This window comes from Lissotriton helveticus, chromosome 1_1 (genome assembly GCF_964261635.1).
Source record: "Lissotriton helveticus chromosome 1_1, aLisHel1.1, whole genome shotgun sequence".
NCBI lineage: Eukaryota > Metazoa > Chordata > Amphibia > Caudata > Salamandridae > Lissotriton > Lissotriton helveticus.
The window spans coordinates 1128471817-1128494309 of record NC_136057.1 but is presented as its reverse complement, the minus strand read 5'-3'; the positions used below and the strand labels follow the sequence as shown (position 1 = coordinate 1128494309).

The window sequence follows — 22493 nt, the reverse complement described above, 5'->3', positions numbered from 1 at the left end:
TTGGAGGCGGAGGGGACAGCCCTAGTATTCTGTGAACGTGAGGTGCCGAGGGTGAGCAGACAAGCAGCCGTGCTTCCTAAATAAAGGGGTCTAGAAGGGACAGAGAATTGTACATTTTTAGTGTGGGGAGCTGTCCCAGCCATATACTGGGAAAGTGGCCTGGGAAAGGGCAGACATGGAACTGAGCTTGTGAGGTGCATTGACAGACACAGTTTTCTGGTGCGGTGCAGTGGGGCGGACACCGGTAATTAGAGGTGCCAAGAGCAGGCACATATGCAGCCGCACTTGAGGGGCAGGCATGCATGTTGCTCTGCATGTGAGGTGCATGGATCAAACTCACATGAAAATAAATAAAGGTGCAGGCACATATGAGGCTGTGCATATGCGGTGCAGGGAGCATGCAGACATGATGATGCATGTGAGATGAAAGTAGCAGGCATGAAGCTATGCATGTGCGGTAGGACAAATAGACATGATGCTGTGCGTGTGAGGTGCTGGGAACAAACAGACATGATGATGTGCATGTAAGGCACATGGAGCAAACTCATGACTGCATGTGAGGTGCAAGGAACATGCATACATAAGGCTGTGCATGTGCAGTGAAGGGAAATGGCGCATAATGCTGTATCTGCGATACAGTGAGTAAGCACACATGAAGCAGTACATGTGAAAAAAGCTTTATTTTAACCTGTTTTTTTAGTGAGTACTTCACTCTAAATTATTGTGTTTAATAGAAACTTCAACTCAATGTGGAAATATTTAGTAACAAGGACACTCTTTCAGGTTTGAGGAGTTCTTAAAAACACAGAAAAGAGCTAGTATGAATTGAAGCAATCATGACTGTAAGCAGAAAGAAGAATAAAATGCCCTGGAATCGGGTCATTGAGCTACAAATTTAGGGGTGTATTTACAACCTTCTTGTGCCACCCCTACATCACTTTTCCCATGTTAAAAATTATGCAAAAATGGTGCAAAGGGCTTGAAAATATGCCCGTAAGCTTTTTTAACTAGCACACAGATATCAACAAACAAATGCAGTTGAAATAATAATGCTGTTGTCGGATTTTAAAAGTGTGTTTGTGTCGTAGATGAAGTAGTGATTTTATCTCTGATTGTGATATGCTCCCTTCTGTTCCCATCATGAAGGACACTTTAATCTGTGACAGCCTTTCCATTGAATGCATTTCTTTTTTTACCAACTGTGCCTTTCTGTGCATTTATTTCTTACCACAACAGTGTGTTTTGTATACCTAATGCTTCCATACTCTAGCCTCCATTACTGCTTTTCAAGTAAACTTGTCAAGCGTTTTATTTCTGCTGGTTTAACACAGTGTGGAAGTGCTTTGAAACAAGGCTGATACATATTTCTAAAGCCTACATCTGCAGAACTACTTTGGAGAAGTTCCCCTTTAAATTATCCTTTTCTGCTCTCCAGAAACATCCTTTATGAAGAGATGTCGCTCACAGCAGGGTAGGTACCAGCCTGGAGCACCTACAACAGAGGCACAAAGAGGTGTGAGGTTTTGCATTGGGCTGACATCAGCCCAACTGAAAGTGTGATCAATGAAGACAAATCACTGATCCTCCCCTAAGGGTCCCCTTCACTGTGCACAGCAAATCTACCATTTATCAAATGACAGAGCTTCAGGAAGTCTAATCAGTGGCCTCTTGTTTACAACATCTTCATTGAAATCAGTATTTGGACCTCCAGCCACGGGAATAAAGGCAATAGAATACTGCAGAAACTGTACTCTCCCTCCATCTTGTAAGGGTGTCAAACCAAAGGCATCCAAAATGGATCCTACCTTGTTTTACAATTAATACTAAGAGCAAAACTTGAAATCCACTCCAGCATTATCAGAATCTCCTTTACATGTTTGTGTCAAACAATCATTTTAAGCATTCAACTCCTGAGTCGATCGGTTTTGCTTGCTGAAGCAGTTTTCTAGCAGTAGCCTAGCATAGCACATACTGTTTGCCTAATTATAGAACGTAGCACAACTACCAAATATTGCAATATCCTCACATGTAAATCATGTAACTTCTGTCTAGAGCCTAGCATGCTCAAATTGCATGCAGTCCTAAAAAGTATCTTTCTTTATTCATAAAGTCTGGCATGGAAAACTGATGTTTTACTTTTACTGAAAATGTAAAATTGTCGCATTAGTTTCTTCTGTCAAATTACCAATGTTATCTTTCCCATCCAGTGCATGTCTGTTCTTTCTATGTCTAAGCTTCTCTAATGTTTGCCCTAATCTCTATTAATATATTTTTCCAAATTGCTCACAGTTCATTTCAAAGATCACAACCACTCCTATTGTAAAAGTCATATCCCTGCAATCTAGCAACATTTAAACTCCTCTAGCTCATCTATGAACCCCACCAAACAACTGCGCTACCCTTCCCCCAATGATAACATCTAACTTCTATTCATTTTATTTATCACAAAGAGCCTGTGGCAGATGCATGGAATGTTTGGTTTGAGCACACAAGACTAATCCTCAGTAATACTAGATTAACCACTAGCCTTGGATTCCAAAGCAGTGGCGTTTTAACACCTCAAGGATAGTAAGGGCTATACAATGCTATTATAATTACAATCACAAACAAAAACTAAGATATTGTTTCCACTTAATAGACCCCAAGACACTGTGAGAGACATTTCTGTGTGGTAAAGGCATCCTATTTGGAAACCACATCTTTCACTGAAAAACCCTGTGAAAGAAAAAAACAAAATCGTGCTTAACATGCTGACTGAAAGACTGTTGTTAGAAGACATTTCTGTTTCATTGGTTTTGATGTACAAATTCATGAACAGTCCTATGATTATCATCTTTGGACTGTTGTACAATTCTGCATCTAATATTTTTTTATTTCTCTTGTAAGTTATACAAATGCAAATGCACTCAACTCCATTATCTTGCGATTCAAGCAAACCCACTGATGAGTCATTAGGGACATGTTTAGGATCTTCCAGTTATGATTCCCTTCCATTCTTATACAAAAAGGAGCTATAGGGGTAGTGAGCAGGTCATCCCCCACTCATAGTCTTATACACAACAAAGGACCTGTTCACACGGTAATTCTCATCCTCAGATCCACACCTCGATTCTGAAATATCTAAGGGCACAGCGGTTACAATTTTAGCGTCTGTGTTTACCAGATCTGGGTCACCACTTTTAAAACACAGTATGCTGTACAAGTTGTTGCGCTGCTTCAAACTAATGTATCCCCCACGCTCTCCCTCCCCTAATGTGAGAAAAGTGCTTCTAAAGAGTGACACGGAGATGCATAAAGAAAAAATGTGTGAAGCGGATGGTGGTGCCTCACGAAACTAACACCATGGAGGGAAGTAGGAAGGTACTCGCCTAATACCTCAGGTTCTCATCATTAGCAACCACCAACCTGAACATAAATTGTGAAAAAGGAAACAAAGGGTGAACACTGGTGCTAGGATATTGAATACTAAGTTAAAACCAGGCTAGATCACACTCTCTATAGGAGTTTTATTCTGTGCTGTGTTTCTGCCCCTTAAAAGCCAACATGTTTCATTGCCCAAGGAAAAACTCACGGCAACTTCCTCAGGTCGTGGGTTCTGTCACTCCACCCTGCACCAATTTAGTTTTTATCTTAATGTTCTGAGATAAAGCCCATTGCGGGCATACCTGTACCCATCTGTGAGTCTGTGCTAAGTCACTGTCTCACTGGTTATCACATCAACTGCCACCGTCAGTCGTGATTCTGCTGGCATTTCGTATTGACTCAGCAATGATTCTCTTCCAGCCATAATAAATTCTGCTCAATTCTCGATTTACTGAAGGCCTAGCAAGCTCCACACCAGGGAACAGATGTATTATACTTTCACTCAACGCAATGCTGCAAGACACTTTGCTGCACTACTTGAAGGGAGAGCGCAGAAATGCACCGTAATTCACATCATATGGCGCATTCCTGTCCTCTTCTTGCATTTGAGCACAATGTGCTGCTTTGTGACAACACTGGCTTCACTAAACCATAGTTCATTAGTGTCTGTGTTGTAGGATGGATTGTTTTTTTCCTGCAAAAAAACAATCCTCCGAGGCTTTTACCTCTTTCTATGTGTGCTGCAGAATGCATCACAAGTAGAAAGAGGAAGAAACTGGAAGAAATAAACGTACTTCTTGAAAAGCCTCCAATGGAAGGTGTAGCATTTTGATGCATTCTCAGTTCTACCACTCATGGTAAACCTGGGAATACACCAAAATCCATAGCTGGATGCGTGGAAACACCCATGCTCCACACATGGGACACCTCCCTGGAGCAGAGGAACACAGGGCAGCGACTTGTGCTGCTTTGTGTTACTCGCTTTACCAAGTATCGCAAGGCCAGGCAAGGTGGCCTTGCATTGCTTGGTAAACCTAACTTTACTGCTGCATTGGCGTGTTCTGTACCAGGGCGGTGTTCCACCGTGAAATCCATACCCTGTAGGGAAATGGACCACCTCAATAACTTGCGATTCTCACCCCTCATCTGCATCAGCCATCTGAGGGGTCTGTGGTCTGTCTGAACCCGGAAGTGAGTCCCTAACAGGTATGGTCTCAGCTTCTTCAGTGCCCAGACCACAGCAAATGCCTCACGCTCAATTGCACTCCACCTTTGTTCCCGGGGAAGTAATCTCCTAGTTATGAAGGCTACAGGTTGGTCCAGTCTCTCCTCATTTACCTGTGACAGAACAGCCCCCCACCCCATGCCTGTAGACTGTCTGTTGGGAAATGATTTAGAGAACTCCCCGTGGGCTACGGTGGAGAGGAGTGCTCACTTGCAAATGTTGGGTCTGCCTGAATGGGCATGTGCTACCACTAGGTCCATGGCAGCCAAGGAGGGTGTTGAGAAGAATCTGGAGCCTGAGAGTATGGCCCAGATCCCTGCCTTAGAGAGAAGGGGCAGGGGGCACAGGAAGCCGGCCCCCTTCGCTCCCATGGCCCAGGAGGGAGCAGCCCCCGAGGGGGATGCCCTGGAGCCTACCGGGGAGAAGACATGCAAGAGAGAGGGCAAAGGGGAAAGGAGTGCCCACAGACAGTGGGCACACAGAGGCGAGTGTAGAGCAAAAAGGGGTGCAACCAAATGAATGGAGAAGAAATAGAGGGAGCAGAGGAGAGAGTTGCCCAGTTAAAAATAGAGGTAGGCAGAGAGGAGGGGAACATAGCAGAGTCTAAAGATAAGGGAAGTAGATGAGGTGCAGAGAGATTAGAAATGGAGAAAAGAGCCATGGAGTAAATGAGGTATACAGAGACACTGGGCGATGGAGAAAAAGGAGGGTAGGGGGTGCAAATGATGGAAGTGTTTTGGTAGAGGAAGGAAAGAGAATAGGCAATTGGAAGATGCAAGGAGGGTGGTGGGGCGGGAACAAGAGTGGGGTTGAAGGTGGTGCAAAGGGGACACCACACGGAGAAACAGTGGTGGAGAGGGGAAACCAGTAACAATGGTTGCAAACATTTGTTGCACACATTTGCCTTGGAAGGCCAGCAAACAGCATTCCAAGAACATGAGCAAAGGCACCAAAAAAATTGTCAACGAAACGGACCACAATAACCAGGAGCAAAATGAGACATGTAACAGGGGGGGGCTACATGGGAGGTTCCAAAACACCAAAAGGAGGGACTAATAAGCATATTCACCAAACAAAAATAGGCATTTATGAAAGGCAATAAGGGGAACCAATGAAACAAAATGGAAGGTGCTTGAAGCCCACATTGTAAATACAGCATGTCTTAAAGAGATAGTGCATGCATCGCATCCGCTGCCTATGCGAGACCTAAAAAAAGGAGGAATCACTATTTTATAAAATACCCAGGCCATTTGAATGGTGTTATTGACCAGATGCCTACCTCTTCAGGTGGTACAGAATGCAAAAATGCAATTAAAAACTTCAAGAGTTTAATTAATTTAAGAATCCAGAAACACACATTTCATTTTTTTATTGCAGCACACTCCAAAGTAATTTTATCTCTTGTATGTAGTGTCAGCTGCTCTCTCCATACCCTCATTTTCTGAACTGCCACTTCCGTCTTAAGTGCGAGTACATTAATGCACTCATGAATCCTCCAATTTATCGCTGTATTTTCTCTATGACTGTAAAAGGCACACTTTTGCTGTAATTTACATATACACATCTTCTTCTATTTGCTTCCATTCCTTCTTCGCTCTAAAATTAAAATATGTGCAAAACAACTGTATTATTGTCTTTTATTTGCATACTATTTCAACTGAAAATATCTCAAGGTGTAATGGCAAGAACATTTAAAGACATATTTGAAAGTCCCCTGTCTTCGCTCTACATGTAAGTATCATAAGCAGTGTAAATAGTACTCACAAATAGCATTTGTGGGAAATTCACCCTTTCTCAGTGGTCACCTTATATTTTCTGCAATTTTCTGGACCCTATTTTTTCTGTCTTTAGAACTGTGTGCATTTTATCCCGGCTAACCAAGAATAAAGTGTCTGCGCTTCCCCTTTAAACAGGGTTAAATTGACTTACTCACGAGTGGCACCTTCATCTTGCATGTACAAATCTATTACACGGTGTAGAAAGTACACCCGGGGCTGAAAGTTAGATACCACTTGTGGACTGTGGTACTTATTGTGCCATCCACTACAGCAGCAGTGTGACATGTCAAAATATCCCTTTTTGGATAGTAAGACCTCCCTTTTAAATATTAGTAAGCCACCCTTGAGTAGGGCTTGTAGCCCACAGGGCAGGATGTATGTTATTTGAAAGTGGGACATTTACAAACTTATAATACAATGTTCCTAGAGTGATAAGGTTGAAAGATCTTCACTGTGGCAGGCCTCACTACTTAGAAGTGCTGATTGAAATACTAATATTGCTAACTCTGGAAATGGACCAGCTAGAAAAATTATTAAACCACTATTTTAGTAGAAATTACAAATACAACTCAATGGTAAAGTCTCATTTGTAATGGGTAATAAGAAAAAGAAACTTTTAGAAAGTTACCTTTTACCTGTCTTATATTTCAGAAGGCTAATTAGCATTAGCCTCTGCCAACTCCCAGTCTATGCTCAGCCTTGAGTGAGGTGCTAAATTCCACACATGAGCTACATAAAAGGGTGACTTGAATGGGCAGGGATGACTCAACTGAGATCTACAGAATCTTCATACTGCAGGTTGTAATCATCCTGTTCATACCACATAGTCAAATCCTTCATGACAAGTTTGTTTGAGCAAAATATAACACTTAGATCGACTTGAAAGGAAGTAAAGAGGATGCCAGGACACTTTTTGTCCATCTCATGTATGAGTGTTGTAGGGTCCTGTCTTTGTCCTACCAGACGTCTGCCTCATAGTCTGTAGTGGGTACAAGACCTGCTTCAAACTGGATTTAATGGTTGGATGTGGAAGGACTCCCTTACACACCCACAACGCTCAATACCAAGTGTAGTGAGGCCAAAGTCTTTCGCCATCTTGAAAATGCCTTGACACATGACCCTTTAAGTCTGTTTGAAGTAAGGCAAACAGGTACTTCTGAAAAAGGGAATAGGGTTGCCCTCAGGAACTTATACCACAGTGGTTAGAGAATTGTCAGAAGGCATCCCCAACCATTTGCTTGTGCCAGACATACATGTTTTCCCCCCAAAAGAGGACCCCCATCAGAACCCTTTCTGGACTTGTGAAAGAATGGAAGAAGACTGAATGTGCTGTCAGTATCTTGAGATGGCCTTAAAGGACTATACCTGCTCCTTCTTGTACCCATGACAAAGATGTAGACTCCAAGGGACAGTTGAATGACTTCCTGGGTGGCTCCACAGACACAACAAGCTTCAAAAGGTATTTTTCCTAAAGTGCCGAGCTAACCACTGACAAATGGACTTGGACTGGATTTTGTTGTTGGCCTCTGCCTGATACTCTGGGAGTCTGTATATTACCTCTACTTGGGTTTTGGGTCCTTAAAAGTGTACTCATGTGGTTGTTCAGGCACTAGAAGAAAGTTTGGAAACTTTGTGACGAGGGCTCCATCGCTGCCAGCCTCAAATTGCGCACTGGCCCCAGTCTACCACTTCCATAAGCTATCATTAGCTCTTTGAGCTGTTTTCCACTATTTCTACATAAAACTTTAAACAGTCATCTCCCTGATTCCCCTATTTGATTTTTGCTATTTTAGTATCATTCTGTTAAATAATTTTTACTCTGTTTTCTAATTCAGTTTGGAATTTGTATTGCTTGGTGCTTGGACTTTATTACTACTTTGATACTGCATAAATACTTCATATATTGCCCTAAGTTAAGCCGGTCCGCGCTGTGTCATATCTTGCAGGGGTTTGAGCTCAGGTTAATTTAGTAGCTTTGAGGGTTCACCTTGACAAGAGTTGCAACTATTCATTGAGGCAGGACATTTATCACCAGGGCCGGACTGGCCATAGCGGGCACCGGGCAATCCCCCAGGGATGATTTTGCAGCTATAGCTGCAAAATCGTCCCTGTACCAAAATCGTCCGAAAACCGGCCCTGGCAAAGAGCTCGACGGCACCTCCAACCCCCCGCCCGATCCTAGTGGGGAGGGGGGGAGGCGGCCAAGCACTTTGCCAGGGCTGGTCGTGGTTCTCAGTCCAGCCCTGTTTATCACAGCAAAAAAGTATCAAATTGTTTACAGCATTGCTAAAAGTTTATATGGATAAAATATGCATGTTAATGTTGAGCAGGTGAAATATATATGTCGCCTGCTTGCAAAATACCTACATCTTCAGTGTATCCGTAAGTCCTCTGGATGCATAAAAGGCATTGAGATAACCACTAGGTAAGCAAGGGTCTCTAAATATGGGCAATTAAAAATCAAAGTAAAAATAAGCCCATGCCATTTACAGATTCGAAACTGCATTTGAAGACAGCTGAACCAGATGAACACATATACACAGAAGCCATCTTAGAATATATTTTGTGTTATTTTAAGAACATTATTCTAAGATGCCACTGTAGATGTATGTGAATCTTTGAAGGTGATTTATTATATTGCAAGAACTCCATTCAAAGATGCAAGCCATAGATGTGCACACATCCCAGGTAGCTGTCTTTGAATGTGATTTTGTAGGAAAAATATAAAAACTGCTTTGAAGGATGCCTGCCTGGTATGCACTCTTGGCCATCCTAGAATGGTTAAATACATATTTTCAGGTGTTCAACTGCCGATAGAATGGCAGGAGGCACTGAAGGAACAAGGAACCTGGAGGGGGCAAGCAGATGATGGCAGGGGCATGGAAACGTCAGTTTAAAAAGAGAGGGTTAAGGGCGAGGTGAGAGAACATGGAGTATGAATGTACAGGGAGTATGCATGTAAAATTAATTGAGTTCCAGATAGAAGTACAAGATTTATTAGAGAAACTGTTGCATTGAGCAGACGTTTTGCGGAAGCTGAAACTTAGGGGCAGATTTATGAGGCACTTGCGCCACGTTTACGCCGCTGTTGCGTCACGCAAGGCGGCGTAAACGTGGCGCATCCCTACGAACGATTTACAACGTGACGCATCTAGGCAGATGCGTCACGTTGTAAAGCCCTGCGCCGCTTGTGGGCGTTCCGGCGCAGGGTGGGCGTTCTGGGGCAGGTGCGCCTCGCAAAAGTGGCTGAGTGAAATCTATAAGATTTCACTCAGTCACTTTCAGGCCAATGCTGCGTCAAAAGCCTGCGCCTGCTTGAAGCAGGCGTAGGTCTTGACGCAGCATTGTGGAGATGGGGCACCCCCGAGCCTTGCTGGAGCTGCGTCGCGCTTGCGACGCAACTCCAGCAATGCGTCACCTTTACGGCACAGATGCGTCACGCATCTGTGCCGTTTTTGCCCCATGGTGCGCCGCATCATAAATGCGGCGCACCATGGGTGGCGGAGCTGTGGCGCACTGTGGCGCATGTTAACTGGCGCATCCCTGGGGATGCGCCAGTTAACATAAATCTGCCCCTTAGTGTTTTTATGAAAAAATTGTTTTAAATCGTATATCTTCCATGAGCCTGTATTTGAATTTGTATATACTTACTTTAGTCTTGTATCAGATTAAGATGGCGGCAGAATAAGAAGGGCTTTTAGTCCAACATGAGTGTGTTGCAGTCAGCATATTTTAGCACTGGGAATTATTCTGCTCATGTTTATAGTCAAACCCCAGATCCTGTTGGGGCTTGAGTTTAGCATCAGCTAAGTTAAATTACCTGATCGTGCCCCATATAAATAGAGCATTTAAGTTGGTGTTGTCTTTTTTTTTTATATCATTGGGATATTTGGGGAAGGCTGACATGTTCTTAAATAGGTGAGGAGCGAGCTAAGTTGTTATTTTTAAACAGAGTGCATAATTTGACATTTTTAAATAGATTTAAGGGTAAACAACCTTTACAACGCAACTTTCACCACGCAGTGCCTTTACAACGCAACTTTTACAACGCAAACCATTACAACGCATTGCGCTGGGGGGCGCTCTAGGATAGGGAATAGGTTTAATGTACTGTCCAACACCTTCCCTACTATCCACAGGGACTGGAGTTGGAATAGTAAATTAAACAATTCACTATCCAGCGCCTAAAAGCACTATGCGTTGTAAAGGTATGCGTTGTAAAACTTGCGATGTAAAGGTAGGCGTTGAAAAAGTATGCGTTGTAACGTCATACATCCAGATTTAAGGCCTATTTTTTACATTAATTTCTACCAGTAGGCTTTCAACAAAATATTTTTCACATAAGTAGTGGATAGTTAGAATTATTTATAGACCACCAACACAATAAATTAAGATTACAGAAAAAAGAGATAAAATAGGTAGTAAAGGGGGCGTGGTCAAGCCGAGGACCAAGATGGCACTTAGTGCTGAAGCTCCGAAGAGCTCACCACAATCTTTCACTCCACCATCACGGTCTTTGAGGGTGGGGGTGCCCTTAGCACAGGGAATCTGCGTTCCTGATCCAGGACCACTTGCTCACCTGGGAGCAAGATATCAGGTCTGCCGGCGGTCATGGCCCGATGCGGCCCTAGGAGGCCCAGCGGCGATAGTGGCCAGGCCAATTCCTGCCTGTCCTGATGAGGGCCCCTCTGGGCTCACCTGCCTATGCCTGTTGTGCCTGCAGGTGCCCGTCTGCTAAGTGAGCATGCATGACTGGCTTTGAACCTACTCCACCACTGGATGCAAGGTGTGGTGAGTAAGCCTAGCCCTAAACCTCTCCTGAATATCAGCCCTTGCCCACGAGGCCTTATGCATTCCCCTGGATGATACATGTGGGCTAGTGGAGTCGCCTGTTAACAACACATTAAACCATCCTGTTAGTCCCTTGCAATGTTGCTGTGCTCCTGTCATAAATAATGTAACTATTGTCTACTGTAGGGACCCTTGTGCTGCAGTGGTTGGTGTTGCAGCTTGGGGCAGTGGTTAGATTGGCGCCTCCTGCCAGTGATTAACACACACCACTCGGACAAGGCAGATGCTTGGCCGCAACCTATAGTGCTTGCCTCATTGGATCTGGTTGGCACTGACTGGGAGACCACCTGTCAATGCGGGCACGGCAGACTGTCCTGGTGCTTACCCCTGGTTATCTGAGACCACTGGCTCTGCCTCCACTGAGTCTCGGCAGGCGCTCCTGACTGGGGCTCTTTCTCGAATTTGGCAGATGGTTGGCATCTCCTTCCTGCCCTGACTTGTCTCTACTGGGCCTATCTACTACACAATGGGGCGCAACGATCCTAAACAACGACAACTAAGCTTTGAATACTTAGGGGAACTTTGGCACCACTGTGGCTGAATCCCTTGCACTAGAAGGCGTTGCTGACATAATGGCTGGACTAAAGGCCGGATTCCAATCCGTGGATTGCCACTTTGAGGCTCTATCTATCCACTTGGATGGCATGGATGAGGGAATGGATAGACATAAGACAAGATTATATGCCGCTGAACAACGGATATCCGACATTGAAGACACTAACATTACAGCAAATAAATGTCTTGCGAAGGTGGAGTTGTTCCTCAAGGTGATGGCCGCCAAGACCGAGGATTTGGAGGCACGCTCCAGACATAACAATATTTGCATTGCGGGAGTGGCTGAGTCACCAACACTGGCCGCATGGACACTTTTGTCGAGAGTCTCTTGCTGGAACTGTTTGTAGAAGAGGTATTCTCAGCCACCTTTACAATTGAGAGAGCACATAGGACCGGTTGGCCAAAGACCTATATAGTGGCGCCTCCACGTCTCATTATTGCCAGACTCCTGCACTATTGGGACCGGGACACTGTCCTTCACCTGGCCTGTCAGAAGTGGCTGCTACAATACCAGGAAATGGCTGTGACCCTCTATCCCGATTTTACCCCATTGGTGCAGGAAGTGTGCCATAAATTTCAGTGTAAAGTGAAAAGTGAAAAGTTGTATCCAGGAAGGGGGACCTTCCTGCACATCAAACAAACTTCCCTTCATCACAGGCACCCTTGAACTATGGTGCTAGGGTGCCTGTGTTGGCACTGGGCAGCTAAAATTAGCACCAGCGCTGGGGAAACGCAGGGCTGCAACATATTCTAGTAAATATGGTATAGCCCTGCATTTCTAAAGAGATGAAGCATGTAGTTATCCTTCTTGTCTTAATGACACGCTTCACCACTTTATTGTGCATGACCCTCAGTCTCTTACCCATTCATGCAGTCACAAATGTATCCATCCATCAATGCACTCACATATTTGACCACTCATACCATAGTTATCTAAGCATTCAATCACCTCCAATCAATGCATTACATCCAAAAGTTGACACATTATCACATTGACTCACCCACCAATTTCTCAATCTAAAATAGCCAGACACATAGGCTTTGCCAATGTTTGTTTACTAAGGCATTGTAAGGGATTGGGCAAAGCTCCAAGAAGCCTGTCGTTCAATGAATTGGTCAAGCTTCACTACTAGTAAATCCTTTACAGTGACCACATTTTTCTAGATAAACAATTAACTGTGAAATTGCTATCCTGGGGAACATATGTAACAATTTGGGCTGCCTAATTTAAGATTTTGTTTTTGAGCCATCTCCGAAAAAAAATATTTTCATACCCTTGACTATAGTGCAGGATGGCAAAACAAACTTCATCAAAAACACAGCTAATGTTTTTTGTAATTATCGTGTATCACTTGTGAGGTTAATGACCCTGTACATTTAATATAAAAATAGGTGCATTTATGGGGAATAAATGATAAAATATTGGGTTTAATAGGCAGATTCATTAACAACATAGATTCATTTTCACATTCAGTAGACTCGTCCTAAACCTGAACAGGTGGATTTGTAATTTTCAAATCACCAGTATTTAACATAAAATACTTATATTGCCCCCAATCTTTACAGGAATTTTAAATACAAAATTCATAACGTTCATGATATTTGTAAAATGTTGTAAAAGGATTCATTATATTGGCAGAATATTTATTACTCAACTGTCCACATCCCTTTTTGAAACTTTCTAGATGACTAATAGTAAACATATTCAATTACAATCAGATAAGTGGCCAGTACAAGAATGTTTTTTTAGGATGAAATAGAATGCAGAATACAAATACTAAGTGGCATAATATGTACTGTAAATATTGCCCAACTAGACATAAAAGGATAAGAAAACAATACCTAATTGGTACATTTTGCAAAAACAAACTATAGCTTCTAACTGTGTTTCATTAATAACGTACATATTTTGCTTGATATACAGTGAATGTTTTGTTATGTACCTTACTCCCATGTAGATATGTTAGGAAGTTTATACTATCATTGTCCAGCATTGAACCGATGTTATTTTCTTTGTTTTTATGTAACTTTGACACCTACCCTGTAAAGCGCTCTGATACTCGCAAGGGACTGGTTCGCGCTATATAAAACTTTCAAATCAATAAATCTTTGACAATAAAATGAAATGTATCGATTGTGAAAAGTAATTACCATTATATGAGTTCTCAGATTTATGGTCTGTCTTTGTGTAGGAGATCCTTTTTCTCCAGGCTGGTGCCATATAAGGTGCTTCATTGTAATTGTCTGGAAAAATAAACATATGGTTTAATGGCAATGGTTACTTAATATCAAAGTTATGATCATGAGTTTTATACTTCTTATACCCAAGGTAGTTAGTAACTAAGGAAACAAAACTAATAAAGTGTGAGTACACTCTTCCTTCATGCAGGTCCCTATTAACAGAACACTGATCTAGATTCAGAGTCTATTAGCTTCACATCACTGAACATCCCTTCCCTCCAATCAGAATTAAGGACCAGAAGTACTCCAATTTGTCGTTGGCATCCGTTAAAATGCCTTTTCTTATTTACTAGTCCCCTTTTAGGAAAACACTCTTCCCTCATAAACAATCTTCTAAAAACATATAAACTTTTTTTTAAATGCAGCCCTGTTTCCTTTAAGTAAAACGCCCTGCATTAAAAAAACAAGTTTACTTTATTAAAAGGCAATCACAGATATGGTGGTCTTCTGACTCCAGCAAGGCTTCCGTTCCTGTGATGGTCTCCAATAAGAGTGCCTTGAAATTTGAGGCCTACTTCATTAATATACATGTTAGGTTAGACTTTGACCCACAATTATTTCGAAAGTTGAGAACCGACATTATTAGTACATGGGCCAGTTCTTAAAATTCTTTACTGGTCACAAAAATACTGGTTGTAAATTGCAGCCACTATTTTGCAAAAAGTAAATATTACATGTGGCCCAAATCTCTTGGCAACCACTAAATACTTAACTAGGCTATGGACCCAAGTCAGTCGGCCTCCGATTGGGTGAGTGTATTTCCCTTGATTTGTGTTAAAGGGCCCATCTAGGACAACTATAACAGTCAGGTCCGGCAGTGGGAGTACCTGCAGGGCGGTGACGTGGGAAGGGGGAGGGGCAGGGTGTGGGGTAGTAATGTATGGAATACGGAGTTTTATAGGTAAGTAAACATTTAAATAAATAAAACGAATGTCGTTGCGCGCACTGCATCGCATTTGGGGATGCAGTGCACTCAACGAAATTCGTTCCATACATTACTACCCCCCACCCTCCCCCTCCCCACATCACCGCCCTGCAGGTACTCCCACTGCCGGCCGTGGCTGAATTATAAGAATTTTACATCTGCCTCTGCTTAGGCAGTAATCATTAATACATTTTCTACAACTCTTATACCCGCACAAGAGTTGCAAGTACAGGGTACACATTACGAACAGGCTGACTTTCTTGTGTGTTTTTCTCCTTTCCCTGTGCCAGTCAAGTTGAAGAAGGATCGGCATGGATGGCTCAAAAAGAAACATATCTTTGTAAATAAAAAATATGCTGGCTTCGATGTCCACCTCATCCCTAGCAAGAGCCAGCAAATCCTGTGCAGGCATGTTTGTGTGCACAACTTCAGATCTTGATGAGGCTTTGGATTTTTATTAAAAGTGAATACATTTCTGGCCTTAATCTGAGTTCCCTGTTATGCCACCCAGTAACTCTGGAGTTACTTATGCAAGAGTGTGTGGAGTTAGCATGTGATTGCAATGCCTGAATGACCTACACAACCTCCAAAAAACATATTTTACTCAACATCGAGTCACTTGGATTAACTCAGGACCACAACACCACAGATAACATTTTGAAGAAAGCAGAGGTTGCCTGGTACCTCTACTGAAAAAAAGGAAAACCATTCGTCCCGGAAAGTAATTTCAGAATTTCTGTTCTGTCCCTCAGGCCTTTGCATCTGGATGGGGCAATACACCAGTCCCCTTTTTGTGCATCATACAGGCCACATCCCTAATTAGTGATGGCCAGTAGGACTATCACAACATTTTCCACATCACCTATCCAACACAGGGTAGAGCACACCACCCCAAAACCAACAGCACTAAAAACCAAAGGCATATGAGCATTATCCAGAGAACCGTATTTTAACAATGCATTGACCACATTTGAAAAAAATGCCTTCTTGAACTTAAATGAAACTAATAAAAACATTGGGGCATATTATCAAAGACAGGCGATACATTATCGCCGCTTTTATCGGCAGGAAACTGCCGATAAAGCGGCGATAATGGCCTTGATAATATGCTCTATGAATTCCAATTGAAGCCCATGTTAGATGTGTTTCGATTAAGAGTTCCCATGGAGCGGTTGTGCAAGTTGTAAGGTGTTTTAAGGAGCCACAAAATGTGAACTACCAAAATATTTTGGCAATACTATCGTGATTTACAAATATTGTGTCAAAAATATGTACTCAACAATATCATGGGGCAGAATACAGAAGGTAAGAATATCATGTTTGGGTACATAATATAGTTTTTTATTGTTATATATAGTTTTACTTAATGTATTTGTATAAAATACTGGCCACAGCTCATTACACTTTAAGCCATCTTGTGATAATCACAATTGCACTAAATAAGCAAACTATCACTAAACTGGCTGGTTGGATAGCCACTGGCCCCATATTTTCTGACATTTGCTTTTGCATCCCCTCCATTTATATACCATTCTTTCCTCAACTATGCAGTAGTCCATTCCTGCATACCAGTCTCTCATTTGGGGGGAACTCTTGCAATGCTAAAAATGTGCTATATCACATTTTGCAGCTAGAATGCCCACCCTTGCTAATGTTCTCTGTGCTCTGGTATTCATAAAACCATCCACAATTCCCAAACGTGCTACCATGTTGTCTGGGCTGAGCAGTGTACCTATACACTCAGCGAGGGAGTCACGCCATCCCCTGCCAGTGTCACTGAATACACAGGCCATCTCTTGGCAGACATTTTAAGGATTTTCAATCAATTTCAATCATTCACTGGAAACAGCTATCCAATTCTGCCAACCAGCCATCTGTGGAACCACAGCATCTGACTACATGAGAAAGTTCGAATTTATGGTGCCTCAACTACTGGTTGGAAAGAGGATCCCTGGCTCATGGGCATTTTGCTCCAAACATCCATGGCCCAGGTGAGAGGTACGAAATGGCAGCAGGTAATCCTGAAGTCAATGGAGTCTCCTCTCACACAATATAAGATTAAAAGAGAGTTTTAAGACATCAAACCTCATATCCAGAATCTCCTCCCAAAATGCAGATCCGAGAGTCATGCAACTGAGGGAGCAGCTACAGCAGAGCTATACTTGACTCCCTTGTGGGAGTAGATTACCAACTTATTAAGCCTTATCAATATTGAGACAATACAGGGTGGGCTGAAGCAGGAGGAAAAGAGAATCCTTGTGAGAGCCTGACATAACTTGCTTGCACCAACCAACATACTCCAGGTAAATATGACGAGCATTAGGGAACACTAATGTCATGGGCACATATTCACTTGTGTTAGTATAGTGTTGCAAGATTGTCCAGTGCGAGATATGTATTTGCATCAAGCAGGTAGGACAACCACATGAGAGACACATTATGTCTCTTTGAAACAATATTACCTTGACTTATAATGGACTGGAACATAAGCCACCGTGTGCTGCTGGAAAAGATATCAACCTGTACAAAAAGTGGAGGCAGTGTCTGTAGGTCACTGACCACTGTAAATTTGGACATTGCATCTCATGATGGTGGCAAATGAAACATTCCTTAGATGTACTTTACAGTCAGACATCACTTGTGGTATAATGTCATAATCATTGCATGTCGTGAGTTGCAAACATTATGTCATTAAATAATCACTGCCACTCAGCTGTGCCTCACCAGCTCACTGCAACAATCAACCAAGCGACAGCCAAGATGCCTGCCTCTGTGCCGAGTCCATAGGGCTTGAAGACTCCTGTGTCCTAATGTTTACCACCACTTCAGTATCCTAAAATACATCTACTACTATCAGGGCCCCAACTGCACTCACTGTTGCTATTATCATTACCTCAAATTCTCCCATTCCACTACTTGAAGATAAAGTCATCATGAAGGAAGGGAACGACTGGGAGGAAGATGTACCAATGCCAGATGAATGTGAAGCCATAGGGGCCTTAGGACCATATGTCGAGATTAACCCCTGCAGTGTTGTTGAATGCTATTTATGCAGTGCCTTTTTCAATTAAGAGCAAACTGTAATGTTTTTGTGGCACATGAATTTGAATGTTGAAATTGATTTTGTATGTCATGATTAAGTGCTGTCACAATTTATGGTGAATGTGTCAGTGTTGCTAAAGTCATTTGCGAAAGTTACCGTCTGCTCTGAGTTGGAATAATGTTCTCAGATCCTTCATAATTCAGGAACTTTAGAGCTTTCTGGGGCTGGTTAAGTCGTTTGCCACCGGCTGAACAGGAAGAGTGGAGCCTAGGCCATTCCTTGGTGTCTGGCTGATTTGTGGTTCGTGGTTGATCAGTGCCGGACACTGCACAGGTCGTCATAGCGAGAGCCACGAAGAAACTTTTCCACAGTACCTTCACGGCTTCAACAGTTGCACAGAGGTTCATGCTACAGCAGACCGCACCTGGGACTGGTTTGTAGTTGTTCAGTTGTTTAGCTCCGGACACTATGCCACTCAGCGTAGCGTGAGCCCCCTAATTAACCCAATAGCAGCTGCTTGGCTCTACTAGCTGTATGGAGGTCGTTGCAATAGCGGAGTAACTTTTTTCACCACTGTTGTTCTTTTGTCTCCACTCAGCTCAAATTTGCAACTAAAAATCTGTTGAAAGGCTTCTCTGCTGCTCCTGGTGAATGATTATCTAGAGTGCTTGTGGAGATAGAGATCTACGGATAATGTAGTGTTTACCACTTTTGCTAACTCTGCTTCACAGGTCCTCACTGGATGATTCCTTGCCTGCACAACCTTTTCTGGACTTCATGGCCTTTTATCTCTTTACAGCATTGCTCTTCACTAGGAGGTTTGGAAGCTGTGCTTGTGCGCCCGCCTCCACTTGACATTCGGGCTGCTGCTAGCTAGGCCTTGTCTAGACCCTGTAACTCAAATCCTCATAGCTTTGTTACACATCAGCAATATGGCCCAGGAAGGGCATCAAGACAGAGGAGGCAAGGTGAAAGAGGAAAAAGAGGTCTGCTGTTGAACACTGGCAAGGGGAGAAGGTTGAAGCAGCCAGGGGTTGTAGCCCCACTGGAGAATGACTCCTCACTCCCCCCCCCCCAGAGAGTGAAGCAACTAAACTAAACTTGTTCTAAAGGATTATTTGTGATTGTCTGGACATTAGAACAGGGCCAAACCATCTTTTTAGATGCATGGAGGAGCTAAAAGGTGGAGGACAGCACACACAGCAACTTAGAAACAGGTGACCTGCATGGGACATGACCGCTCTTCAATGAGGAAAGAGAAACCCCACCAAGATGATCCACTGCTCTGCTGGCGATCATTTTTCTGTGGGACCCCCTGTGGACCTTTTAAGGAGGCTGGAGCTTTATTGGAGGTGCTAGCAGAATGGCGGAGATGGGTGAGGCCAAGGTGTGCACTTTTAATTTGATAAAGCATCCAGGGGCACAACAGATTAGAGCACATCAAAATGGAAAGTGAGAAGCTGAAGTCACATCCCAGGTGATGGTAACAGCAGACTTTGTGGGAAAGGGCCTAGAAAGACCATTAATTAGTCTCACTCTTCTGATATCCCTGGTGAATACCCCATAGTAGCTTCAAAAGTCCAATCTTTTATAGATCCAATTAAAGGGTCCACCAGACTATTGTGGCCTCTGCAAGGCCAAGACCAAGACTTTGGTGATGGGAAGGAAAGGCCTGATACAGATTCTGTTCATTGGAGGATTTACGTATCTACAACTGAGAGAGGGAGGAATAACCCTCTCAGTCCACATTAAACACTCTGCAAACTCCCCCTCCGAGGGAGATGTTCCGAAGGGAGTAGAGAAGCCAGCCCATTATCGACGTTTTAGCGGCAGTTTCCTGTCGCTAAAACGGCGATAATTTTAACGAGGTTCTTGCTAATATGCCCCTATAAATTTACTGATGTGATAACAGCTGATGCTAACCCGGCTGTAATTATTTTAGTGGATGCCAAAAAAGCTTTGGATCTGCTTATTACAAATTCCGGGTAACTTCCAATTTCCACCCCATCACATTAGGTCCTTTGGCACAGTATATCAAGGGACGACATAAACGTTGATTATTAATAACATTCTAGTAGGTCAGATAATTTTAAAACGAGGCCCTTGTCAAGGGTACCCGCTCTCTCTGTTATTATTTTCCCATTTTACTGAACCCCTAGCCCAGCTTATTCAACAAAATAAAAATATTTTAACTGTACGCCAACGACATTGCCTTACTACTATAGATTTGGCCTTGCGGACAAACTCATCGTTTACAAAGTTGGGTGGAGATAACATCAATGAGGCAAAGAGAGAATGTTTACTGTGTAACACTTCTCCAGCAGTCCTCCCTACAGCCTTAAATAATTACAAAGATGGTCCGAAATTATATCTAGGGTCCAACAAGCATTGGAATCTGGGGAATTGTTTCATAATAATTATAACCCAGTGATGAGGAAGGCTTTCAACTTTCTGGAAGGATGGAGGGGCCTATAACCATCAATTATCTACTGTATAGCATTGAATAAAATGTCTATTTTACCTATGATTTTATTCTTTTTCAAGGCTATCTCCTGTGAATTTATCTTTGTTAAAATGGAGCGCACTCTGACATCATTTGTTTGGAATTAGAGTTTCCCCGGGTTAAGCTGAAAGTGCTACAAATGTGTAAGGATGAGGGCAGTCTGGTGTTTCCAGACTTTTGGTTATATCACATGGCTTCTTTTATTTTACAATTGCGTAATTGTTCTATCCAAAGTGCCAATTTTGACTACTTGATTATTCATCTGATGTTGAAGAATTATGATATATTGGACCCCAGCTGGTTAAACCCCCCGAATCGCTGAGAAAGTAAGATGCAAATATTTGCATTTTATCTGGAATATGAGCACAATTTATTTTTTGAAATATTAAATCCTCATTGCAAATTCCGAAGCACCTCTGTGGCATTGTTGCCATTTTTCACTTAGTTTGACCCCTGGAACAATAAACAAATTGGCTGATTTATCAATTATAAAAATAGGGGATTTTTACGAAGGGGCTAGTTTAAAATCTTTTGAAAACCTCTTAGAAAAACAACTCCATGTGCATTTTCATTTTTATGAACGCCCAAATAAGAAAATTTTTACAAAATCTGGTGGGGGCAGATATAAGCTCTTCTTGGAGTCCGATGAACAAGCAGTTTAATGTAGAAAAATCTCATTTAAAACTTTGCCTCTGTTATAAAGAGCTGCACACGAATCCAGAGTCAACCTTGGAAAGGATGAGATTACAATGGGAACTGTATAGCGCAATACAGTTAGGAGAAGCTCAATAGTAATGTTATTTCGATTTACAGCTATTCAAGTCTTAGAGAGGCTAATTTTCAATGCATGACATTTTTCAAAGGATGGCTACTTCACATTACACAGTGGACTTTGAAAAATGTTTACTGTATTGGCCAGAGGACTGGTTACATATACTCTGGTCCTGTAATAGCTTAAATATGTTTTTGGGAGGTATATTTCAAGCGCTGAGTAATACAAAGAGGAGGGACATTTTAGCTTCCCCTGTAGTGGTTGTTCTCGGACTATTGGCCAAAGAGGGGCCAGTAGTCCATGACATGACATTTTATTTATATAACCATATATTTACCTTGATCGCTGCTACTACTTTCTGAAAATCTCCAACTGACCCAAGGCTGGATGTAAGGGTTATCAAAGTGCATCAGGGCCCGTATTATAAATTGTGCACTAGGCACACAATGGGCATCTGTGCCAGCTTTGGGCACCCCGGGCACAATGGCTTGTGCGTCCCCATCTGTAATACAGATAGCGCTGGTGCACATGTTGTGCTGGCGCTATTATGAGAGGGCATCCACTCACTTGAATGGAAGTGTGGCCCCATGCAAATGACAGAATAACTTAGCTTCTGCATCGTAATATTGACGTGGGCGCAGAGGCAAACATGCCTTTAAGAGGTGCACTGAAAGTGTGCCACAAAAATGTGGTGTACCTTTAGTGCTCCTTTTAAAGGCAACTGTCATGGGGGGAGAAACCAGATCCCACGGATACCTCAAACATCCCCCTGAAAGCGGGTGCAGTCAATTACTGCACCTGCTTGCAATGGGATCTCTAATCTCCTTGAAAGTGCAAGAGGTTTGCCGCGTGCACAGTGAAATATGGAGCAGCCTTCAAACAGCTGCTCCGAATTTCACAGTGAATGCGATGCCGCCAGCCAGGGCAGAGTGAGTTTATAGCTGCCCTGGAGGCCACAGCATATATTGTAATACAGTGCACTTTCCTTTGTACGCAGGGTGCACCTTTTGAGAGGCGTACTGTGGGGCAAACAAGGAAATTGCAACGTAACCATATTACAGCCCTAGGTCAGTGTCGGGCTCAGCCTTCTCCGCAAAACACATAACAGTGGCTTACACCCAACTGGTACTGCATGTACCCAGGCCTGAAAATTAAATGCTACGAGTGCACCTGCAGCACTTACTGTGCTACCCAGTTGAAAAGGCTTTTTAACCATGTCTCTGGCCTGCAAATGCAG

The 22493-nt window shown here is 42.8% G+C and overlaps 1 protein-coding gene across 1 annotated transcript in view; it reads right to left on the bottom strand.

The window, feature by feature from the left end:
- Nucleotides 1–6081: 6081 nt before the first annotated feature.
- C1_1H12orf50 (chromosome 1_1 C12orf50 homolog) overlaps nt 6082–22493 on the bottom strand; it is a 68808-nt gene continuing 52396 nt past the window's right edge. The window contains exons 5-6 of the mRNA XM_078656536.1: nt 13924–14016; nt 6082–6184 (exon numbers count right to left, since the gene is read on the bottom strand). Of these exons, the coding sequence (XP_078512662.1) occupies nt 6159–6184; nt 13924–14016 (119 nt within the window). The 3' untranslated portion in view covers nt 6082–6158. The remainder of the gene's footprint in view (nt 6185–13923; nt 14017–22493) is intronic.